The 20,513-nt window shown below is 37.3% G+C and overlaps 1 protein-coding gene across 5 annotated transcripts in view; it reads left to right on the top strand.

The window, feature by feature from the left end:
- Positions 1 to 810: 810 nt before the first annotated feature.
- The window catches only part of LOC101892046 (SRSF protein kinase 1), a 53,495-nt gene continuing 33,792 nt past the window's right edge, over positions 811 to 20,513 (top strand). For 2 of the 5 annotated variants that reach the window (XM_020036649.2, XM_020036648.2), the window contains exon 1: positions 811 to 3,652. In XM_020036649.2, coding sequence (XP_019892208.2) covers positions 2,199 to 3,652 — 1,454 coding nt within the window. In that variant the 5' untranslated portion in view covers positions 811 to 2,198. The remainder of the gene's footprint in view (positions 3,653 to 20,513) is intronic. The other 3 variants (XM_020036647.2, XM_020036650.2, XM_020036646.2) reach the window with 3 other exon arrangements.

The following is a 20,513-nucleotide window of genomic DNA, read 5'->3' as shown; positions in this document are numbered from 1 at the left end:
ATTCAAAATTTTCAATTTCAAAATTGGTTTGACAGCTTAATGTCTTATCACCTGTGTCGATGCGTCTACCTGTACTCTTTTAACATGGTATACGTGAAATCAGATATGCAGTTAATTTCATTTGACGTATACGCAATGAAATTAAAAGTTTGAATTCACTTTTTCAATCCTATTCCTCTTCTCAACAGCATCTGGTTACAAACCACCGTTTATCATTTATCAAAAGCCTAAACCTTCAATTCTAAACGATATGGTAACATTGTGATGCTTGTCACAATCATATGTCACACACACTCCCATATTTACTTCGATTACATTTCCTGTTTCACCTTTCCTTCATACCCTGTCATCGCACACTCTGAGAGTAGAAACATGTACAAGAGGATTTTTTGACACTTTGATTAACTGTTATTGTTTGGGTTGGCAAAGAGTATAACGGTGTCGTTGTCGTTGCTTTGTTTGTTTATGTTAACATGCTTGTTGTTGCTTGTGTTTGTTTGGTTCTTGTTGTTGTTGTTTGGCTATAGGGGTAGTTAAGCAAGCGGCAGCACATGATGAGGTGGAAGCCAAACTTGATGAGTTTATTAAACTTTCACGAAACCCTCAAACATGGACAACAAAGCCGCCGTAGAATGTTTTCCACTCAAAACAATGGCAAAGCGCATGCGAGAAATCACAAGAAACAGGGTAAAATGAAATAAAACGGCAAAAAATAGAGAAAACCAAATCTCAGTGTGTTAGCTTTTTTGGACGGTAACTTCGCTGGAAAAAATACGAAGTTTGGTGAAAATTTTGTTACACATCATAACGAGAAGTACGGAGGATTAAGAAACAACACGCATTGATTTGTCGTCGGGACGTCGTTTTTTTTTTGTTGGGGGAGAAAAAAATGGAAAATTATTTAAAAATAGAAAATTTTACAGATTTTCAGTGAAAATAGTTAGAAAAAATTTGTAGATAAATGAAAGTGTAACAAAAAATATATAAAATTTCATGGAAAAGTGATTAACGGAAATTAAAGGAAAAAGGCCAAAATGAAATTAAAAAGGGCGAGTGTCTAGAAAATTTTGTTCCCCGACCCATGCAAAACGGTGAAGAAGTTCAGTGCAAAAGTTTCTTGAAATTTCCTCAGAGTGAATGAAAAGAAAATCCCAAATTTTATACAGAAAAAAATTTTAAGTAAATCTAAATATCCGAAAAGTGTCCCAAAGAAAACGTGAAAAAATCTATTATAAATTTTCTACACACATACATAAAACCCAAGTGGAAAATGGAAAAATGGCTGGCTGCGTAGTATGAAAAAAATAATAGAAACTAACGGAACAAAGGGACTCTCGAAGATGACAGAGAGCAGAAGGAGACGAAGGGCAATACCTTTTTAGAGCAAGAGGTTGTTAATACAAAACACAACAAAGGAAGAAGTTCGTTGCCATAATATAAGTAACGATACAAATAAAGCTGACAAAAAAAAAAAAAACGAACAGAAAAGAAACCCAACCTCATGCCAACTAAAGAGAAAGCAACAAAAATTCAAAATAACCTTACACTTTGGTAACAGAAACAGCAACAACAACAACAACGAAGCATAGAATATCAACCAAATACACAAAGCCAGTCAGATGTAACTGTCACAGGAGTGAGAGAAGAGAATTCGAGTCGAAACAGTGAACTAACGGTAATAATAAAGCGGTATTGTTGAGTGAAAACTCAGTGGGATTTTTTCTCGCTCTCGCTCTCTTTCTTTCTCTCAAAATATTTACACGTTGTTGATACTTTAGCTGGCGGCAGTGGCGGTGGAATTATAAAAACAATTACGAAAATTCGTATAAAAACAAAACGAATAATTGATCGGCCAACAAGGGAAGAACGCAACGAACTCAAGACGACAACAGCAGCAACAACAACAGCACACCAACGGACCAAAAAAGCTGCCACACACCTCATCATCGTGTTGCTTGCAAATAAGAACAGCTCCAGTAAAACTGGCACCGGTATTGCCTTCAAATAGCCTAGCAGCAGGTGGTACAACAGCTGCTGCTGCTGCCGCTGCGGCGGCTGCTGTTCGCCTGGAGAGTGCTTTAAATGTCAACAGCATTAACGCATTTAACGGCAGTCTGGCTGTTAGTAGTGGAGCCCTATTGCACCACGACTCCTCGGCTTCGGCCACCCTAACCAAGTTATCCACATCGCCGCACTTAATGTCGCCCACACATACAGCGGGCACGGGTCTGGGAGGAACGGCAACAGGAATGGGCAGTGGTGTGGGCGGCATGGTATATGGCAATTCGACGACCCTCAACAATATGGCCTCGGTGGGTGGTGCCTCGGTCATTTGCAGCAGTGATAGTGGTATTTCATCAATAATCTCTTCGACACCCTCCCTTACCCAGCTGTCACCACCACCAGCCGTTGTCTCAAATGCCGTTTCATTGGCCATACTGGCCTCCAGCGTCATAACCACCTCCAGCAGCAGCGGCAGTAGCAGTGCCGCCATTACCAACAACAATGGCAGCAGCAATAGCTGTACTCCCGGCAGTGGTAGTGGCAGTGGTGGACGTTGCAGTCCCATAATTGGTGGCATTACGGCAAACCTGACCAATGGTCTGGCCTCATCCTCCTGCATTTATGGCTCGGCGACACCGGCGAATGTGGCCTCGTCGTCCGGCAGTCCCCTACTTTTCACCGAGCGCACCTCGCCAGCCCTCAGCATGCTGAGCAGCAGCAAAACGAAAACCCTTAGCCCTTTGCAGAATTCTTCCATGGGCGGCATATCGCCATATGGCTCGGCCTCCGTGACCTCAGCCGTGGTCGCCACCTCCTCGAACATGGCCAGCCAGTCGCAGAGTTCGACGGGCTCCAACTATCTGAATACCATAAAAATGCTGGGACCAGCTGCCTCCATCGATTTGGGCTCATCACCACTGACACATCGGAATTATCCTACCATTAAAGGTTTTACGTTTCGTAGAAGCTTTGATGATAAAATAATTGCCGTATCGACGTCTGCGGCCGTTGGGCCCGTCAGTAGTCAGTCACAAACGTCACTGGGTGGTCCGGCTGTGTCAGCCTCCCCCTACCTCTCCCATTTCCCGGCCACGGCCTCACACCATCATCACTATCACCATCATTTGCAGCAGCAATCGCCGCAGATACCCCATTTCGCCCATTACCATCCCCAACATCCCTCGCACTTGCACCACAACCATCTGCACCATCCCGCGGCCCATTTGGCCGGGCTGCAACATCACCATCATCATCCTGTCCCTTCTCAGCTGGGAGGTGGAAGTGGTGGCGGCGGCGTCAGCAGTGGTGTCAGCAGCGGCAGTGGTGGTGGTGGTGGTCCATTCCATAGCAATTTCATGTCGTCTGCTGCCGTGGCCAAGCATTCCGTCGCCTCTGCCAACGTTGCCGCCTCATTTTTGCCTCCGCCACTGTATGCACCGCTGACATCGTCCCAGTCGACCACCAAACTATCGCATCGTGATGATTTCTTGCAACAAATTGGATATTTGCCAACCACACGGATTTATAGCACTCCATCCAGCATAGTGGATGAGGATAAGGCACAGCAGGACTTTTTGTCGTTATCCTTGTCGCCCCCATTAAATCGACGTCGTGATATGCCTGCATTGCGTGGACCATACGTTAGTTTGTAAGTATGCAACCGCACTTCATCTTCATCTGTGTCTCGTTCTTCTTCTTTTTCTTCTTCTTCTAATTTTCGTATATCCTTGTGGGTTATTGTCTTTTCCTTTATTCATTCATTTTACTTTCATTACATTACACATTCTTTATCATTTCCGTTTCCTTATTTGTTGAACGGATGCCAAAGTGAGCCTTTGTGTGTGTGTGTGTGTGTGTGCGAGACATGAACGACAACAACAATCAGAAAAATCAGCCGGAATGCACTCCCCAATGCTTTTGAAGGAAGTCCTTTTAGAATCAGCATAATCCTGTTGATGACAGCGTGTGCCAACAGCGAGGAGTGAGAGTAGACTTTATCCACCGGAATTCAGTTTATTAATCCTCGCTCCATTGTGCTGTGTCACTGCTGCAAAAATGCCAAGTCCTTTGTTGTGATTATGCCTCTTTGTGTGTCTGGCAGTGTGTTTGTCAGCTTCTATAATATTCCGAATTCCCATTACGTGGCTGGCTGGCTGGCTGTGGGCTTTGTGGGTTCATTTGCACTCACTCGCACACCAATGCTTCGAGAGCATTCCTCGAGAAAACGTCGATGTGTGTTAGTCATTGGAAATGTCTGCATTTAAAGTTTATTTGTTTAGTCATTATGTCGCCCAAATGACTGACCATGGAAACAAATTACATTCTAATTTATTTTAATATGCAGCTTATGGTCAGTGTGGGAATTGGAATGGTACTACCGTTGATACGATTGACTTTAAGTGGGAAATCTGTGAATTATTTCAGATCGATAGTTACTTAGTGGATCATAAAACTTTGTATTAAATTAAGTAATGGTTTTGAATTAATTTTTAGTCAAGATGATCGCAATGCTTGTTTGGGAAATTTTATGTGGGTACGGTAAAGTTCCTACTTAAAAATGACTTTGTAACTGGTACTGATCGAATTTTGTCTCCCACCTAAAAATATTGTCTTTTTATGTAGAAGTACAGTAAAAATATCAGAGAGGGCGAACAAGTATATATGATGGACCAAAATCGAACTAAGTAAACCTCAAACTCCTTTGTTCTTTTACGAAAAGTCTTAATTTGAGAATACATAAAACGCCTTTTTTACCGGTTTAAGTCATTGGCTGGCTTACTCGAACATGAACAAAGACTCGTAGGACGAACAAGCATGGTACAATAAGGAGGTAGAACAGCTTCGTAAAACTACAAAAATACAGCCCTGAGGCTATGCCGACTCATTCAAAATTATTGTTTTATTTTTTTCATATTTTTCCTCATTTTTTTTAAATGAGTTAAATAGCGCGAAAAATGAATAAAATGTCTGAATTTTCTGTCAAAAATATGATCCTAACTTTCAATCTTTCAATTTCATGGGTATGCTGCTTAATAGCTTTAAGCTGGAAATACATAAAGAGCATATTTGGCTGGCTTAAGTCATCGGCTGGCTTCGTCGTAAATGAACAAAGGAGCCTAGGCCCAAACTCGAACTAAGTCAACCTAAAACTCTTTTGTTCATCTACGAAGAAGCCAGCCGGTGACTTAAGCCAACGAAATATGCTCTTTATGTATTTCCAGCCTTAACGCGCGAGCCGCAATTCATGTGTCTTCCAATCATTGGTTGTGAAAATATTGTTTTTTCATTTTTCAAAACAATAAATACATACATTTGGCCGGGCCAAACTTTTAATACCCTCCACCTTAGGGTAAAAGAAACATTAGAAGAAATGTGGCAAAAACCATTAAAATGCCGAATATTGGGAGGTACCGTTATATGGGGGCTACACCAAAACGTGGACCTATAATTACAATGTTTCGCCACACGAACTAGGACCCATTATAATCCACAAATACAAATTTTTAGACAAATCAGTGAAAAAATGTGGCAAAAACCATCAAAATATCGAAATATGGGGGCTATATCAAATCATGGACCCATGCATGCAATGTTTCGCCACCGGAGCTGGAACCCATTATGACCAACAAATACCAATTTTCAGACAAATCCGGGAAAAAATGTGGCATTAATCATCAAATTACCGAATAACGGGAGGTACCGTTATATGGGGGCTATACCAAAACGTGGACCCATACATGAAATGTTTCGCCACCGGAGGTGGAATCCAATATGACCCACAAATACCAATTTTTAGACAAATCCGTGAAAAAATATGGCATTAATCATCAAATTACCGAATATCGGGAGGTACCTTTATATGGGGGCTATACCAAAACGTGGACCTATACATGCAATGTTTTGCCACACGCACAGGGACCCGTTATGACCTACAAATACCAATTTTCAAACAAATCCGTGAAAAAATATGGCATTAATCATCAAATTACCGAATATCGGGTGGTACCTTTATATGGGGGCTATACCAAAACGTGGACCTATACATGCAATGTTTTGCCACACGCACAGGGACCCGTTATGACCTACAAATACCAATTTTCAAACAAATCCGTGAAAAAATGTGGCATAAATCATCAAAATACCGAATATCGGGAGGTACCGTTATATGAGGACTATACCAGAACGTGGACCGATATATCTCATTTTCAATACCAACCATCCGATGCGAATTGCTCTGCAAAATTTTAGCGCTCTACGTCAAATACTGTGGACTGTATCGTGATTTCAACAGACAGACAGACAGACAGACGGACAGACAGACAGACGGACATCGTTAAATCGACTTAGAATTTTATGCTGATTATGAATATATATACTTTATGGGGTCTACGACGAATATTTAAGGATGTTACAAACGGAATGACAAAGTTAATATACCCTCCTTACCAAGGTGGAGGGTATAAAAATAAGCCGGCTGATGACTTAAACCAGTGCCTTTTATGTACTCTCAGTTTAGGGCCTAAATTTGCATTCTGTCTGGAATTAAGTAAATCCTGTTTAAAACAACAGAAGTATTTTCACTGCGTTGCCATATTTTGACTCTGTCTTGTCTTCTATCTCTATACTTCCATGTCTTTGTAAACAGTCAGGATTTTTTCATCACATTGCCCCATTAAAAAAGAACTATCGGAGTTACTCTCAAGTTCTTCCGTCGTTGTCCCTTCCAAATTGATATTAATATGCCGTGCAGTCATGTCAAACGCAATATGTATCCCTACTTTTAATTCGTGAGGGCATCAACGCTTGGGAATATTGATATGTCATAAAAATTCAAAATATCTTTTTCAAATATAAGTAGATTTTTACATGTTTTCTTATACGACTACATTCGGAGGTTATTATAATACGCGTTTTTCAACAATTTTTACAAATTTAAATGATTTTTCATTCAACATTTTCAATTCCAAAATTTGTTTGACAGTTCATTGTCCCAGCAGCTGTGTCGATGCGTCTACCTATAATCTTCTACCATGGTTCCAATATTGGTTTGACAGTTCATTGTCCCAGCAGCTGTGTCGATGCGTCTACCTGTATTCATCTACCGTGGTTCCTACTAAAAATTACTGAGTAACTGGTACTGAGCGATTTTTTTATCCCACAAATAATAGGTGCGTCTTTCATATTGTCTTTTTATGTACAGGGCGATATAAAAAAACTGGAACAAATGACATAATTTTTACATTTTTTTAAATGTTATTGAATGAAAGCAATAAAATGTCGGAAATAGCATCAAAATTTTAGAATATGTTTAGATTTGTTCGAATTGTCACCTTTGGCATGAATTATGGCCTTCAAACGGCCAATGAAACCGTCACATGCTACCCGGATGTTGCTCTGCGGTATTTTGGCCCGGTGAAGCGCTTGCTTGAGGCGATCAACACTTTGTTATTTTTTAGTGCCAAACTTGCTTTTCAAAATACTCCAGACACAATAGTCCAACGGATTGGTATCCGGAGATTTTGGTGGTCATTGTGCGCTGGAAATGAAACGAGGAACCTCATTTTGTTACGATTCTTGGGTGGCGCGTGGGGAGTGCGATGGTGCTGAGTCTTGTTGGAATGTCCAAGGTCTGGGGCCAAAATGTTTGCTTGCCCAATTTCTTAATACACCCTCCAGAATATTTTCGTCATAATATTCGACATTTATTCTGATGCCACGGTCGATTAATACGAGTTGAGAACGACCATCGGCTGTTATGGCGGCCCACACCATCACCATGGCCGGCGTTTGAGTTCTGGTGACCAACCGAAGGTGCACATCTTCAGCTGATCTCTTTGGCAAGTAAACACGATCATTTTGTGTTTTACAAACTGCTGGGCAACGAATGTTTTCTCATCGGAGAAAACCAAATTCGGCAGTTCACCACTTTCGGCCAACCGAAGAAACTTTTTAGCTCTTTTGAGTCTATTTTCTTTCTGTTGCGGTGTAAGTTCTTACACTTTTTGGAATTTCAATGGCTTTACCCCAAGCTAATTTTTCAATATTTGGCGAATAGAATATTGCGATATGTTCAACTCTCGAGTCATTTTTCATCCACTGCGACGCGGTTTTTTTGAAACTTGAAACTTTTGAAACTCATTAGTAAAAAATATATCAGTTCTCTCCTTGCAATACCTCCCCCACAAATAAAATTAATAAGCAACGCCTCTGTTGTCATATCGAAACAAAATTTCTTATACTACATAGACTCTATTGCAAGTTTTGCATGGCCATAAATTCTGGTGGGAATTATCTACAAACATATTTGCCAAAGTAGTTTTGTTTTCAAATGCCTGTTCTATTTATTTCCTCCTTATATTTATTTATAAATCACAACTATTTATAAGTGGAACATAAAAAACCAAATCAGCGCAACAAATTTCTGTACATATATCTCAAAGCAGAACAGGCCATGAGAGCAGCAGCCAATGTGGCAACATAAAATGCGAGAAACGACATTGAAGCCAGCAAGCGCCGAACAGTGTTTACGAAAGGGAATTTATTCACGACGCATTGTTTTAACTTTTAAGAAGTAAAAATTGAATGACAAATTTAGAAATAAGCAGACCAGTGTTGCCGAATACAGGTAGTCGCGTTGACATAGTTGAACTGTCAAACCGGTTTTGGAATTGAAAATGAAATTAATCACAAATAATTGGAATTTGTAAAAAAGTGTTGAAGAATGCATAACAGAACAACCCCCGATTTGCGTCCTATGAGAAAACATATACTAATCTACTTATTCTTGACAAAACATTTTAAAAATTTTGACATATCAATGTTCTCAAGCGTTGCTGCATCACCTGTACTTTTGTACCATAGTTGCCACCATGGTAGAAGAATATAGGTAGATGCATCAAAGCTTGGGAACATTGATATGTCAAAATTTTTAAAATGTTTTATGAAAAATAAATGGATTTTAAATGTTTTTTTTTTTATACGACCCAAATCAGAGGTTGTTATAATATGAAATTTTTACAAATTTTAATAATTTTTCATTCAACATTTTCAATTGCAAAATCTGTTTGACAGTTCATTGTCCCAGCAGCTGTGTCAATGCGACTATCTGTATTCTTCTACCATGGTTGCCACCAAGGAAACCACATATTACACATGGATTATGATAACATTACACATCTGGGGGAAAAATTATAAATGTATTAAAATTAAATTCATTTCATACAACATTTATATAATAATTTATAGCTAAAAATACTCCCACAAATACACGTTATTTACAAAAATACGAACTTGTGTGAGTTGAAAGTGTGTCTTCGTTTGTAGATATGTTTTGCATATTTTTAAAGTGCTAAATGCTATTTCTGCAGAAGCATTTGAGAAGGGAAGGAAGAAAGAGTTATTTAAATATTGAAAATAAATTACACATGGCGCAAAGTGTCACTCATGCAAAGAAAAATTACACATATGTGTAATTACGTATAAGGTGGCAACACTGAAGCAAACAGAGCGCCTTTTTTAATGTTAAGTAGAGTACAGACTATCAGTTTAGAGGTGTATGGCAATTTGTTTAAATATCAATTTATTTAGCTTTTTGGATTGTCCGTACCGACCACATGAGAAAAAGAATTTACAAACCAGGGGCCAAATCACCGCATTCGTCATCGAGTTCTGTTTCGTATTGATTAACATTTCGATCGCTATAATTTTTTTGATTACCGCATTCAAACGTAATTTATTATGTCTACTACTTCCTCTTACATTGCTGTAAACATATGGTAATAAGATATTAGAAGCGAAATTGATCCAAATATGTTATTTCAAAATAAATTGATCCAAATATGTTATTTCTGAGAACGGTATATTGTTTAAGTGTGTCAAAATATATTATGAATTCAAGTGTTTTTTTGTTTGTTTTTCTCGTCTCGGACTCAGAGGATGAGTACAAAGTGTCATTAATATGGACAAATATTCGTGACAAAATCAGTCCTTAGCATTGCCTGAAGGCGAGTAAAGGAGAGAGTACATAATACGCTTTTTGACTGATTTAAGCCAGTCGGTTGGCTTCCTCGTACAGAAACAAATGAGTCTTAGGTTGACTTAGTTCGATTTCGGCCCTAGGTTCCTTTGCTCTTTTCCGAAGAAGTCAGCCGAGGACTGCTGTTAAAATTGTTCCTGCGACAGCTAATCATATTGCTTACAAGCGTCCCAAAGCATTTTGGTGAGAATTTTCCCGAAAAAAAGTTATTCCTGATGGAATTTGAGGGTGATAGTGTGATTTCTTTATATTTGGATGGAAAACCACAAGTGGCTATCGTTAGAGAACTTCAGAATTAAAATGTGAATAAATCTTTTGTGTCTCGTACCATCGCTTCGTTACCGTGATACTGTTAGCGTAGCCCAACGTCAAGGAAGTGGACGGAAGAAAACAGCAACATCAGCAGAAATCGTTCGAAAAGTAAAGAAGCGACTTGATCGAAACCCGCGTCGCAATGGCCGTGAGCTGAACATATCGCAATATTCCATTCGGCAAATATTTAAAAATGAGTTCGGGGTAAAGCCATTGAGGTGCAAGAACTTACACCGCAACAGAAAGAAAATAGACTCAAAAGAGCCAAAGAGTTGCTTCGCTTGGCCGAAAGTTGTGAACTGCCGAATTTGGTTTTCTCTGATGAGAAAACATTCTTTGTCCAGCAGTTTGTAAACAAACAAAATTATGGTGTTTACATGCCAAAGAGGTCAGTTGAAAATGTGCACCTTCGGTTGGCCACCAGAACTCAAGCGCCGGCCATGGTGATCGTGTGGGCCGCCATAACGGCCGATGGTCACTCTCCGCTCGTATTAATCGATCGTGGCATTAGAATAAATGCCGAATATTATGGCGAAAATATTCTGGAGGGTGTATGAAAGCCTTGAGCACGCAAACATTTTGGCCGCAGACCTTGGACATTCCAACAGGACACAGCAACATCGCTCTTAGCACGCGCAACCCAAAAAGTTACAAAATGAGATTCCTCGCTTCATTTCCAGCGCACAATGGGCACCAAAATCTCCGGATACCAATCCGTTGGACTATTGTGTCGGGAATATTTTGGAAAGCATGGTTGGCACTAAAAGATACCAAAGTATCGATCACCTCAAGCAAGCGCTTCGCTGGGAATGGGCCAAAATACCGCAGAGCAACAAATCGGATACATAACTCGTTTTTCGTTATTACAAGTTTTATTTAAGTATGAACTGTCCGATAAGCAAATGGTCAGACCATCTTCCCTTTATCTTTTAGCATAAAGTTAACTGAATTCATGTTGCCATATTTTTTTTATCGGTAATATGGCAATAACAACAAAATTTATTTAAATTAAAAATAGATAACGCAAATCGTTTATTTTATATTGAAGAACTGAATTATAAGTTTATTTTACGAAATTCATTACAAATTCGCATTTTGTTTATTATTTTTAAACTAAAATGAAGATGCCATTGTGAAAAAATGCAGTAAATACCGGTTACTTTCGAAAAAAGCTTGCCATATCTCTGTAAAAAATGCATATATTTTAAATGAAAGATGTAATAACGAGAACCCGATAATGTGAACTTTATACTTCGCTTTTCCTAAAGTAAGGGATAACAAAAGTGGACTATAAAGTAAAGATATAAGAACGGGCATATGGAATTGAATTTTGAGATCGAGTGGATTTCGTAAATCTAAACGTGCTTTTATAAGGATTTATTTGACGTCTACGAAATCCGGTCAAATGTGAACGTATTATAAAATGCGTTTACTGATCTAGAATTCCTGTAGCTCACGTTAGACGACATTTCATTATTTCAAGTATTCACTACATTAGCCAAGAGTATTAGAAAGGCATCTAATTGTTCTCTCCCAAGACAAGTGCAGGGTTGCCCATATTCGACGGACCTTTGGGCCCATTCCAATCAACAACATTCAACATTCTTTGCGTCAATTGAATTTTGTACGGGAACAAATGCAAATCAATGCGAATAATCCGTTGTAAAGTGGACCGAACCATGCCCAACTGCTGAGAACGGCGTTTTTGGGATGTTCCTGGGGACCTCTCAACACTGGCTCGTACGGCAGCGATATTCTCGGCCGATCGCCTTGGTCGACTTTTATATGGCCTCTTCGGATTAGAAAGAGTCTTACTAGTCGAAAATTTTTCGTATAAACGCTTAATGGTGTTCTTAGAATTCGCACTTCTCACATTTTTTAATGTTTTAAAAGCACGTTGAGTTTTCACAATTGACTTCTTCTGTTGAATGTAAATTTCAACTATTTCAGAGCGCTCGCGTGGCGTGTATTGGTTCATGGTAAAAATCTGCTTGGACTGATGCTTCAAACGCGGTATGTCATTAAGCGATGTGACATCTCTGTCAAAAGTTATGACGTTGCCAGATGGGTCCGTCGAATATGGGCAACCCTCTATCAGACCTTCTTTATTATTAAAATTGCAATCGTGGCTTTCTAGAACCACTGTGCAAAAGGGACTCTTCGACAACGATAGTAAAATAAAAACACTGAAATCAGGTGTAACAAGTAAAAAAGCAGTAAGTTCGGCCGGGCCGAACTTTGAATACCCTCCACCATTTGGAACGAATTAGAAAATTTTCAAAAAAATAAAATCCAATAAAAATTCTTTTAAAATCTTTAAAATATCTAATATAGGAAGGTGCCGATATATGGGGGGATATACGATATTGTGGACCTATAAAGACAAATCTATGTCTGCGTGTAAAGTACTCACAAGGAACTTCGTGTGTGGATTTTCAGACAATAGGATTGGAAAATGTGGCTAAAATCATCAAAATACCGAATATCGCGGGGTACCGTTATATGGGAGCTATACGTTATCGTTAACCTATATAGAGAATTCTGTGTCGGTGGGTAAAGTGCTCACAAAGAACCCCTTTGTACAAAGAACCCCTTGTGACCATTCCGTTGAAACATATGGCTAAAAACATCAAAATACCGAATATCGGGGGACGTTATATGAGGGCTATACAATATCGTGGATCTATATAGATAATTCTCTGCCGAGGTATAAAGTACCTACAAGGAACTCCTTGTGTGGATTTTTAGACCATTCCGATGAAAAATGTGGGTCAAATCATAAAATACCGAATATCGGGAGGTACCGTTATATGGGGGATATACGATATCGTGGACCTGTATAGACAATTCTCTCTCAGGGGGTGAAGTACTCACAAGGAACTACTTGTGTTGATTTTAAGACAATTCCATCGAAAAGCGTGGCTAACATGATCAAAATACGGAATATCGGAGGTTACAGTTATATGTGGGATATACGATATCGTGGACCTACATAGACACTTCATTTTGAGGAGGTAAAATGCCCACAAGGGACTCCTTTTGTGGATTTTCAGACAATTCCGTTGAAAATGTGGCTAAAATCATGAAAATACCGAATACCGTGGGGGTACCGTTATATGGGGGCTATACGATATTGTGGACCGAGGTATAAAGTACCCACAAGGAACTCTTTGTGTGGATTTTCAGACAATTCCGTTGAAATATGTGGGTAAAATCATCAAAATACCGAATATCGGGGGGTACCGTTACATGGGGGCTATACGATATCGTGGACCTATATGGACAATTCTCTGCCGTGGATTTTCAGACAATTCCGTTGAAAAATGTGGCTAAAATCATCAAAATACCGATTATCGGGGGGTACCGTTATATGGGGGCTATACGATATTGTGAACCTATATAGATAATTCTCTGCCGAGGTATAAAGTACCTACAAGGAACTCCTTGTGTGGATTTTCAGACAATTCCGTTGAAAAATTTGGGTAAAATCATCAAAATACCGGATATCGGGTGGTACCGTTACATGGGGGCTATACGATATTGTGGACCTATATAGATAATTCTCTGCCGAGGTATAAAGTACCCACAAGGAACTCCTTGTGTGGATTTTCAGACAATTCCGTTCAAAAATGTGGGTAAAAACATCAAAATACCGAATATCGGGGGGTACCGTTATATGGGGGCTATACGATATTGTGGACCTATATAGATAATTCTCTGCTGAGGTATAAAGTACCCACAAGGAACTCCTTGTGTGGATTTTCAGACAATTCCGTTCAAAAATGTGGGTAAAATCATCAAAATACCGAATATCGGGGGTACCGTTATATGGGGGCTATACGATATCGTGGACCGATATAGCCCATCTTCGAACTTGACCTGCCTGCAGACAAAAGAGAGATTTGTGCAAAATTTTAGCTTCCTATCTTAATTCGTTTAGACTGTAGCGTGATTACAACAGACGGACCGACGGACGGACAGGGCTAAATCGTCTTAGAATTTTACGCTGATCAAGAATATATATACTTTGTTGGGTTTAAAATGATTATTTCGATGAGTTACAAACGGAATGACAAAGTTAATATACCCTTCATACCTTTTTTGGTGGAGGGTATAAAAACATAAGTGAATCAATGCGAGAGTGAGAAAAAACTTTGGACCATAACTTGTGTTTCAACATGTAAAGCACACTACTACGTGACACAACAACTAAAGAAAATACCCCTAACCAAATCGGCTGGTAATGATGACGATGGTGTGGCTGTGGCCCCGTCTATTTAGGATGTTGAAATTGAAACTATCAGATATTGAATAGTTCAATATATTGGCGTAACATTTAATTTATTTGGCAGTGATTTTGTTGTTAGTTTCGTTTTTGTGTTTTGCTACACTACAACAAAATACGAATTCGAAATGACGCTGTTGAATTAATGACGAATTAAAAACAAAAATATTTTTTGGCAAGGAAATTGAAAGTTCGTTGCTGTGTGTGCATGTGTGATATTTGTATTTTCGTGTGTTCTCTCTCTCTCTCTCTCTCTTGCATTGGACTTTCTTATGTGCTTGACAAATAGATATTGTTATTTTATGGTCGAAGAGTTCATAAGAGTAAATAAAGATTAAAAAAGAACACTTCGGAGCAGGGTTGCTGAATTTTAGATGAATGTTTCATTTTTGGGAAATTATTCTGTGATTTTATAAAATTTTAGTGTCGTAGCTAGGGCGTGGGTAATATCTAGAGAAGAGCATGGTACAATGAATTCAAGGTAGGGCAGAACTACCATATGATTTCAATTTTTTTATTTTTCTGGCTTAATATGTCAACTTCATTTGTTTATGTATGCGTATTCTTTTTAATAATAAAAAATTGTTCAGAAAATATTCAAATTCGGGTGTTTTCAAAATGCTTATTGCATCGACAAAATCTACAGTTTTTGTCGCGAAATAAACCATAAGAGATATATAGAATATGATTTTGATAATAAATTTTGAACTATCATTCAGTTATAGCGGTTTTAAATTATTTATTCAAAATCAATGCAACAAGTTGTTTGCTTTTTTATTGTTTTGATAGTAATTCTGACATTACAAGCCAAACAGGTAGACCTCTATACTTGCAATTTTTTCAAAGTTGACCTACCTTCTCTTCATTGTACCATGGAGAAGAGTATGCAATTAGCATATACACTGGTGGCCAAAACTAAAGCAACTTAAATCGCAAAGACAATAAATGTCCTGTAACTTTTACAAAAATAAACAAATCGTAATTATTTTTCCAGTTTTAAATGAGGGGTTTAATTCACTTTCAAGAAACTAAAAATAAAAATACAAAAATAAGTTTGAACGAAAAATAATATGTGGAAAACTAAAATGACCCAATTTTTGCTTGGTCAAAACTAAAGCAACTTTTGATTTTTTATTTTAAAATAATTAAATTTTGGCTAGTAGTTGATAGCATCACCATTATTTTTGATAGCAGCTGCACACCTACGAGGCATTGAATCTATAACACGCTCAATTTGATCGTTGGGTGTGCTTTCCCAGGCACCCCGAATTCTTTAGAAAATGTTGTGCTTATTTATTTCCGAATCTCTCTTGATCTTCCTATCTACGATACTCCAAAGGCTTTCTAAGGAGTTTAGGTCAGGTGATTGTGCCGGCCATAACAAAACATGAATTTTTGACTCCCGCAACCAATATTTGACAAGTTTTGATACAAGTTTGGGATCATTGTCATGCTGAAACACACAAATCAGCCCAATATTTTACTCAGCGTAAGGGAACAACGTGATGTCCAACACATCTTTGTAAACAAACGGATCCACAACTTCCTTTATTTTATGGATAGACCCAAGTCCATAGAAAGAAAAATAGCGCCACGCCATTTTTGACCCTCCCCCATGCTTCACTGTACCTTTGCAACACTGCGGCTTGAGTCCTTCATTTTTTGGTCTTCTCACCGTAAAATTTTTCACGTCTGAGCCTTTAATATTAAACGTAGACTCATCCCAGAAATAATGTTTTTTCCATTGAGCTTGATTCCACTTAATATTATCGTTTCCGAAAGCCTTTTTGATTTTTTCAGATATAAATGGTTTTTTGATGTCTTACGGGCACGCAGACCAGCTGCCACTACTCGTCTACGCACTGATCTCGAGCTTATATCCAATGATTGCTCTCTCACCAATCCTGTTGAACTCTTAAATAGTTGTTTTTTATTTCTCTCACAATTTGTGGATCAGTATGGGCTGAAGTTCTTCACGGCCTTCATCCGTTATGGACTGTTACTACTGATCCAGTTTCAAAAAACCGACTTAGTGCACAGACATAATTATGAAATCACATAAATATTTATGAAATATTTCTCGGAAATCATTTTCTGTGATATGTTGTTTTGATAATCACTGATAATTTGCTGTTTTATTCAGGTACAGTATTTGTTTCTAGCCATTTTTAATTTTTTTTTGGCAGTACTTAAAAAACGAAAAGAAAAACACATACTGTTGTAAAAAACTTCTCAAAAAGGATTTATGACAAGCGAAATTGTCGAAGGAAGCAAAAAGCGATAAATATCACAGTAAAAACCACTGAAATTGCAGCGGTTATATGAATGTACAACAGAGTTGCTTTTGTTTTGTCCAAGCCAAAATCGGGTTAATTGACTTTACCAAACATAATTTTTTATATAAAAATGAATTTTGGTTTTATGTTTTTGGTTTTGAAAAAGTGAATAAAGTACCTAATTTAAAACAAGAAAAACTTTCTCATTTTCTTAATTTTTGAAAAAGTTACAGGGCATTCATTCTCCTTGTAATTTCAGTTGCTTTAGTTTTGGCCACCACTGTATAAATGGATATTAAGACAACGGAATGTTAGTTTTTTATTCAGGTGGCTCTCACCACGCTTTCGCATAGTCCACATGCTGATTTATTTATTTATAGAGAGTGAGAGCATTCCTTTGTCTACGCCACTAGGTCAGTAGGACCAGGCCACAAAATGAGGATGAGCTCTCAAGCCAAAGATTTCTATGACACTTTAAATATACAACCAATGGTACAATCAAATCAAGGTATCCTCATTTCAAATAATAATAATAATAATATCCAGGTCTGCATTTTCCTTGCAAAATGTAACAGATTCTCATCTCTGATTCATAGGGTAAGTATACCAGTAGTCGGCACTTTTAGAATTTTCGATTTTTCAATCTTTCAACATTCTGAGTGAAATCTTTCAATTGCAGAAAAATAAAGTTGTTCAGATTCCAAATTTTGCTTAGTTTTCGAAATAATAAACAAAAATTGAATTTGTTTTTATTAAATTGGCAAATTTTGCAATTTTACTAAAATAGTAGTTTTTTGCCAGTAGTCGGCACCATTTTCCAATGCTTGGCATGTCTATTTGCCAGTAGTCGGCATATGGTATTTCAGTAAGAAAAATATTATTTTGTATATTTTTTTATTTCAAATAGCATAAAACAATGCTATATTTCTAATTCACAGTTTAATCCAGAATTTTAAATTAATTTCGTTTTTTAAATAGTGTTTTGTTTAATTATCATTCTAAACCAAATATAGGTAGAAAATTAAGAATAGTATGGTTACCTTCAGTAACGTATGGATTTTCAATTAAAATAAAAATGAGATTAAATAAAAAAAAAGAAAAAAGTACCTTTCTTATATTTGGAATTTGTGAATTGGTCTCTTTCATTTAGATAGGCAACATTTTTTTTTCAAAAAGGCCACCGCTATTTAAAACGTCAAATAGCTGATTTAGAAAACCTACTTAATTTAGAAAAGTTGGTCAAATAGTGCAAATAAAAGCAACTGCCGACTCAAAATTATTTATTTATTTGAGTAGTTTTTGGATTATTTTTTAATACTTTTCTCAAGTTTTGGTGAAATAGGTCAAAAATGATATTTTTCTAGTAATCGGCACCCCCTGCCGACTACTGGCAAATCTCTTTTTTTCGGCATTAAATAATATAGGAAAAAAATGCTTGATTTGCATGTTTTTAAGTTATAAAAGTGATATTCAGACTGTTATTTACTATTATTAAATATTTCTGATTCCAAAAGTATTAAATGTAATTTACTTAAATCGATTATTAAATTGACGCCACCACTAATTTTTTCTTTACAAACAAGGATTATCGCACATGTTGGAAGATACTCACTGACAAAAACCGTTATTCTCTCGTTATAAATGATAGGAGCTCATTTATTTTTTTACAGAAAGAGAGTAGAGAACACGGTTGACGTTTTTTGCAATTATTTCATTATTTGGTCAATTCTATTCATAGTTATTTAAGTTTAAATTTCAAAACTGCCGACTACTGGGACATGCCGAACTTAGGCGCACTTACCCTATGTATACAATGGAGATGTTGAGAAATATATAATGAGGATTGGTGGCTCTTTCCGAAACCTAGGTATTCCCTGCCTTACCCCCTGGTAAACATTACTATCGTTCTCCACTCATAAACAAACGTTGTTTTTATAAAAACAACAATAATGGGATTTTGCCTGACGATTTTTGCAACAACAAAATACTATGGTATCCCAAACAAGCAAGCCAAACACTGTTCTAATTTTAAAAATATCGAAAAAGTACGTATGTGCCATGGTAGAAAAATTCAGGTAGTCGCATGATCCAAGTATAAGGTCCCGCTTCCATCTCAGCTGATTATCAAACGATTTGTTAATTGAATTTGAATTCGCCGCATACAAATCCCATTTTTTTCGTCCCGAAGTATGAAAAAATGGAGTACACTATGACAAGTGAAGTTTACACCCACATCAAAGGTGTGTGTTGAACCACTTTAACATGGAGCCTGTGGTGAAATGCACCCAGAGTGTACCAGCAATGTTTGTGGCACATGGACCACAAATACCCTCACGACATCAGCAACGGAAAGTCAATGTGGGATGCATTTTATTCTTGATTTTGATCAAGTCATACATCACCAAGGGAAAACATTCACTCAAATTAACCTGATAAGTTAAGACTCTCGCAACAGCGCTGTTATACATACATTTTTCAATCCAATTGTCAAAAATTTGACAACAAACAAATTCGCCACAAAATTCTTCTGTCAAGGCGAAAATTTGTATTTTTGCTTCAAGCATGAATTTTGATATCCTATTAATTCGCTCAAAGGAAGACCTTATAATTGGGCCATTGGTAGTTGCATCGAGACAGGCAATGAACTGTCATATCATAACAACCTCCGATTTGCGTCGTATAAGAAAATATATAAAAAGACTTGGTAAATCAAACATCTTCAATAAGAACCACTATCAATTAGCGTTTAAATCACGTAATAATGTCGACAGTCTGTTTAGTAAAACAAAATCTAAAATTAAGAAGGAGGACAAGTGCAATGTAGTTTATAGGATAACATGTAATGGGGACGACGCTGACGTATGCCAAAAGTCATATGTCGGCACGACAAAGACTAAATTAAAAACTAGACTTTCCGGACATAAATCGGATCAAAAAAGTGACAAGCCTCTCCCATTGCACATTGACAGGACATAAACCCGACCTTAAAGCCGTCGACATATTAGCACAAGAAAATAATTACAAAAGACCATTTACATTGGAAATGTTACATACCATAAGTTTACCAAATGACAAACGAATTAATTATAAAACCGATACAGACCATTGTGCTCACATTTACAGAAGCCTAGTTCATAAACACCGACGAAAGAAAACTTAGTTTGATAGTGACATTTAAACTCAATAGACGAGCTTTTGCTTTAAAAATGTATGTCATTTATTGTGTTATATATTGTTAAAATCAGTTTGTAATTTGTGTTTTTTTGTAAAACAGATCCCTGAAGATGAATTTCGGAGGAAATCGAAATATTGGATGAATAAAAAGGAAAAATTCACAAAAAAAAAAAACATAGTTTTTTAATGACCTTAAGCCAAGCAATTAACCAAATAAGTAAAATAAATATAACAGGTAAACAATATATAACCACAATATATAAAAAACTACTTATTTTTAACAAAAAAAATTTTAAAAATGTTGACATCAATTTTTCCAAGCGTAGAGTAGATTTATTTGATATATTTACAATGGATTGACAATTTAAACCGATTGGTAAAATTTTGCAAACTCTCTGTAACTCAAGTGTCAAAATTGTTCTCTTCA

The sequence above is a fragment of the Musca domestica genome, unplaced genomic scaffold (genome assembly GCF_030504385.1).
Source record: "Musca domestica strain aabys unplaced genomic scaffold, Musca_domestica.polishedcontigs.V.1.1 6, whole genome shotgun sequence".
NCBI classification, from domain to species: Eukaryota; Metazoa; Arthropoda; class Insecta; order Diptera; family Muscidae; genus Musca; species Musca domestica.
The sequence above is the reverse complement of the archived record's forward strand: the minus strand, read 5'-3'. Positions and strand labels throughout refer to the sequence as shown.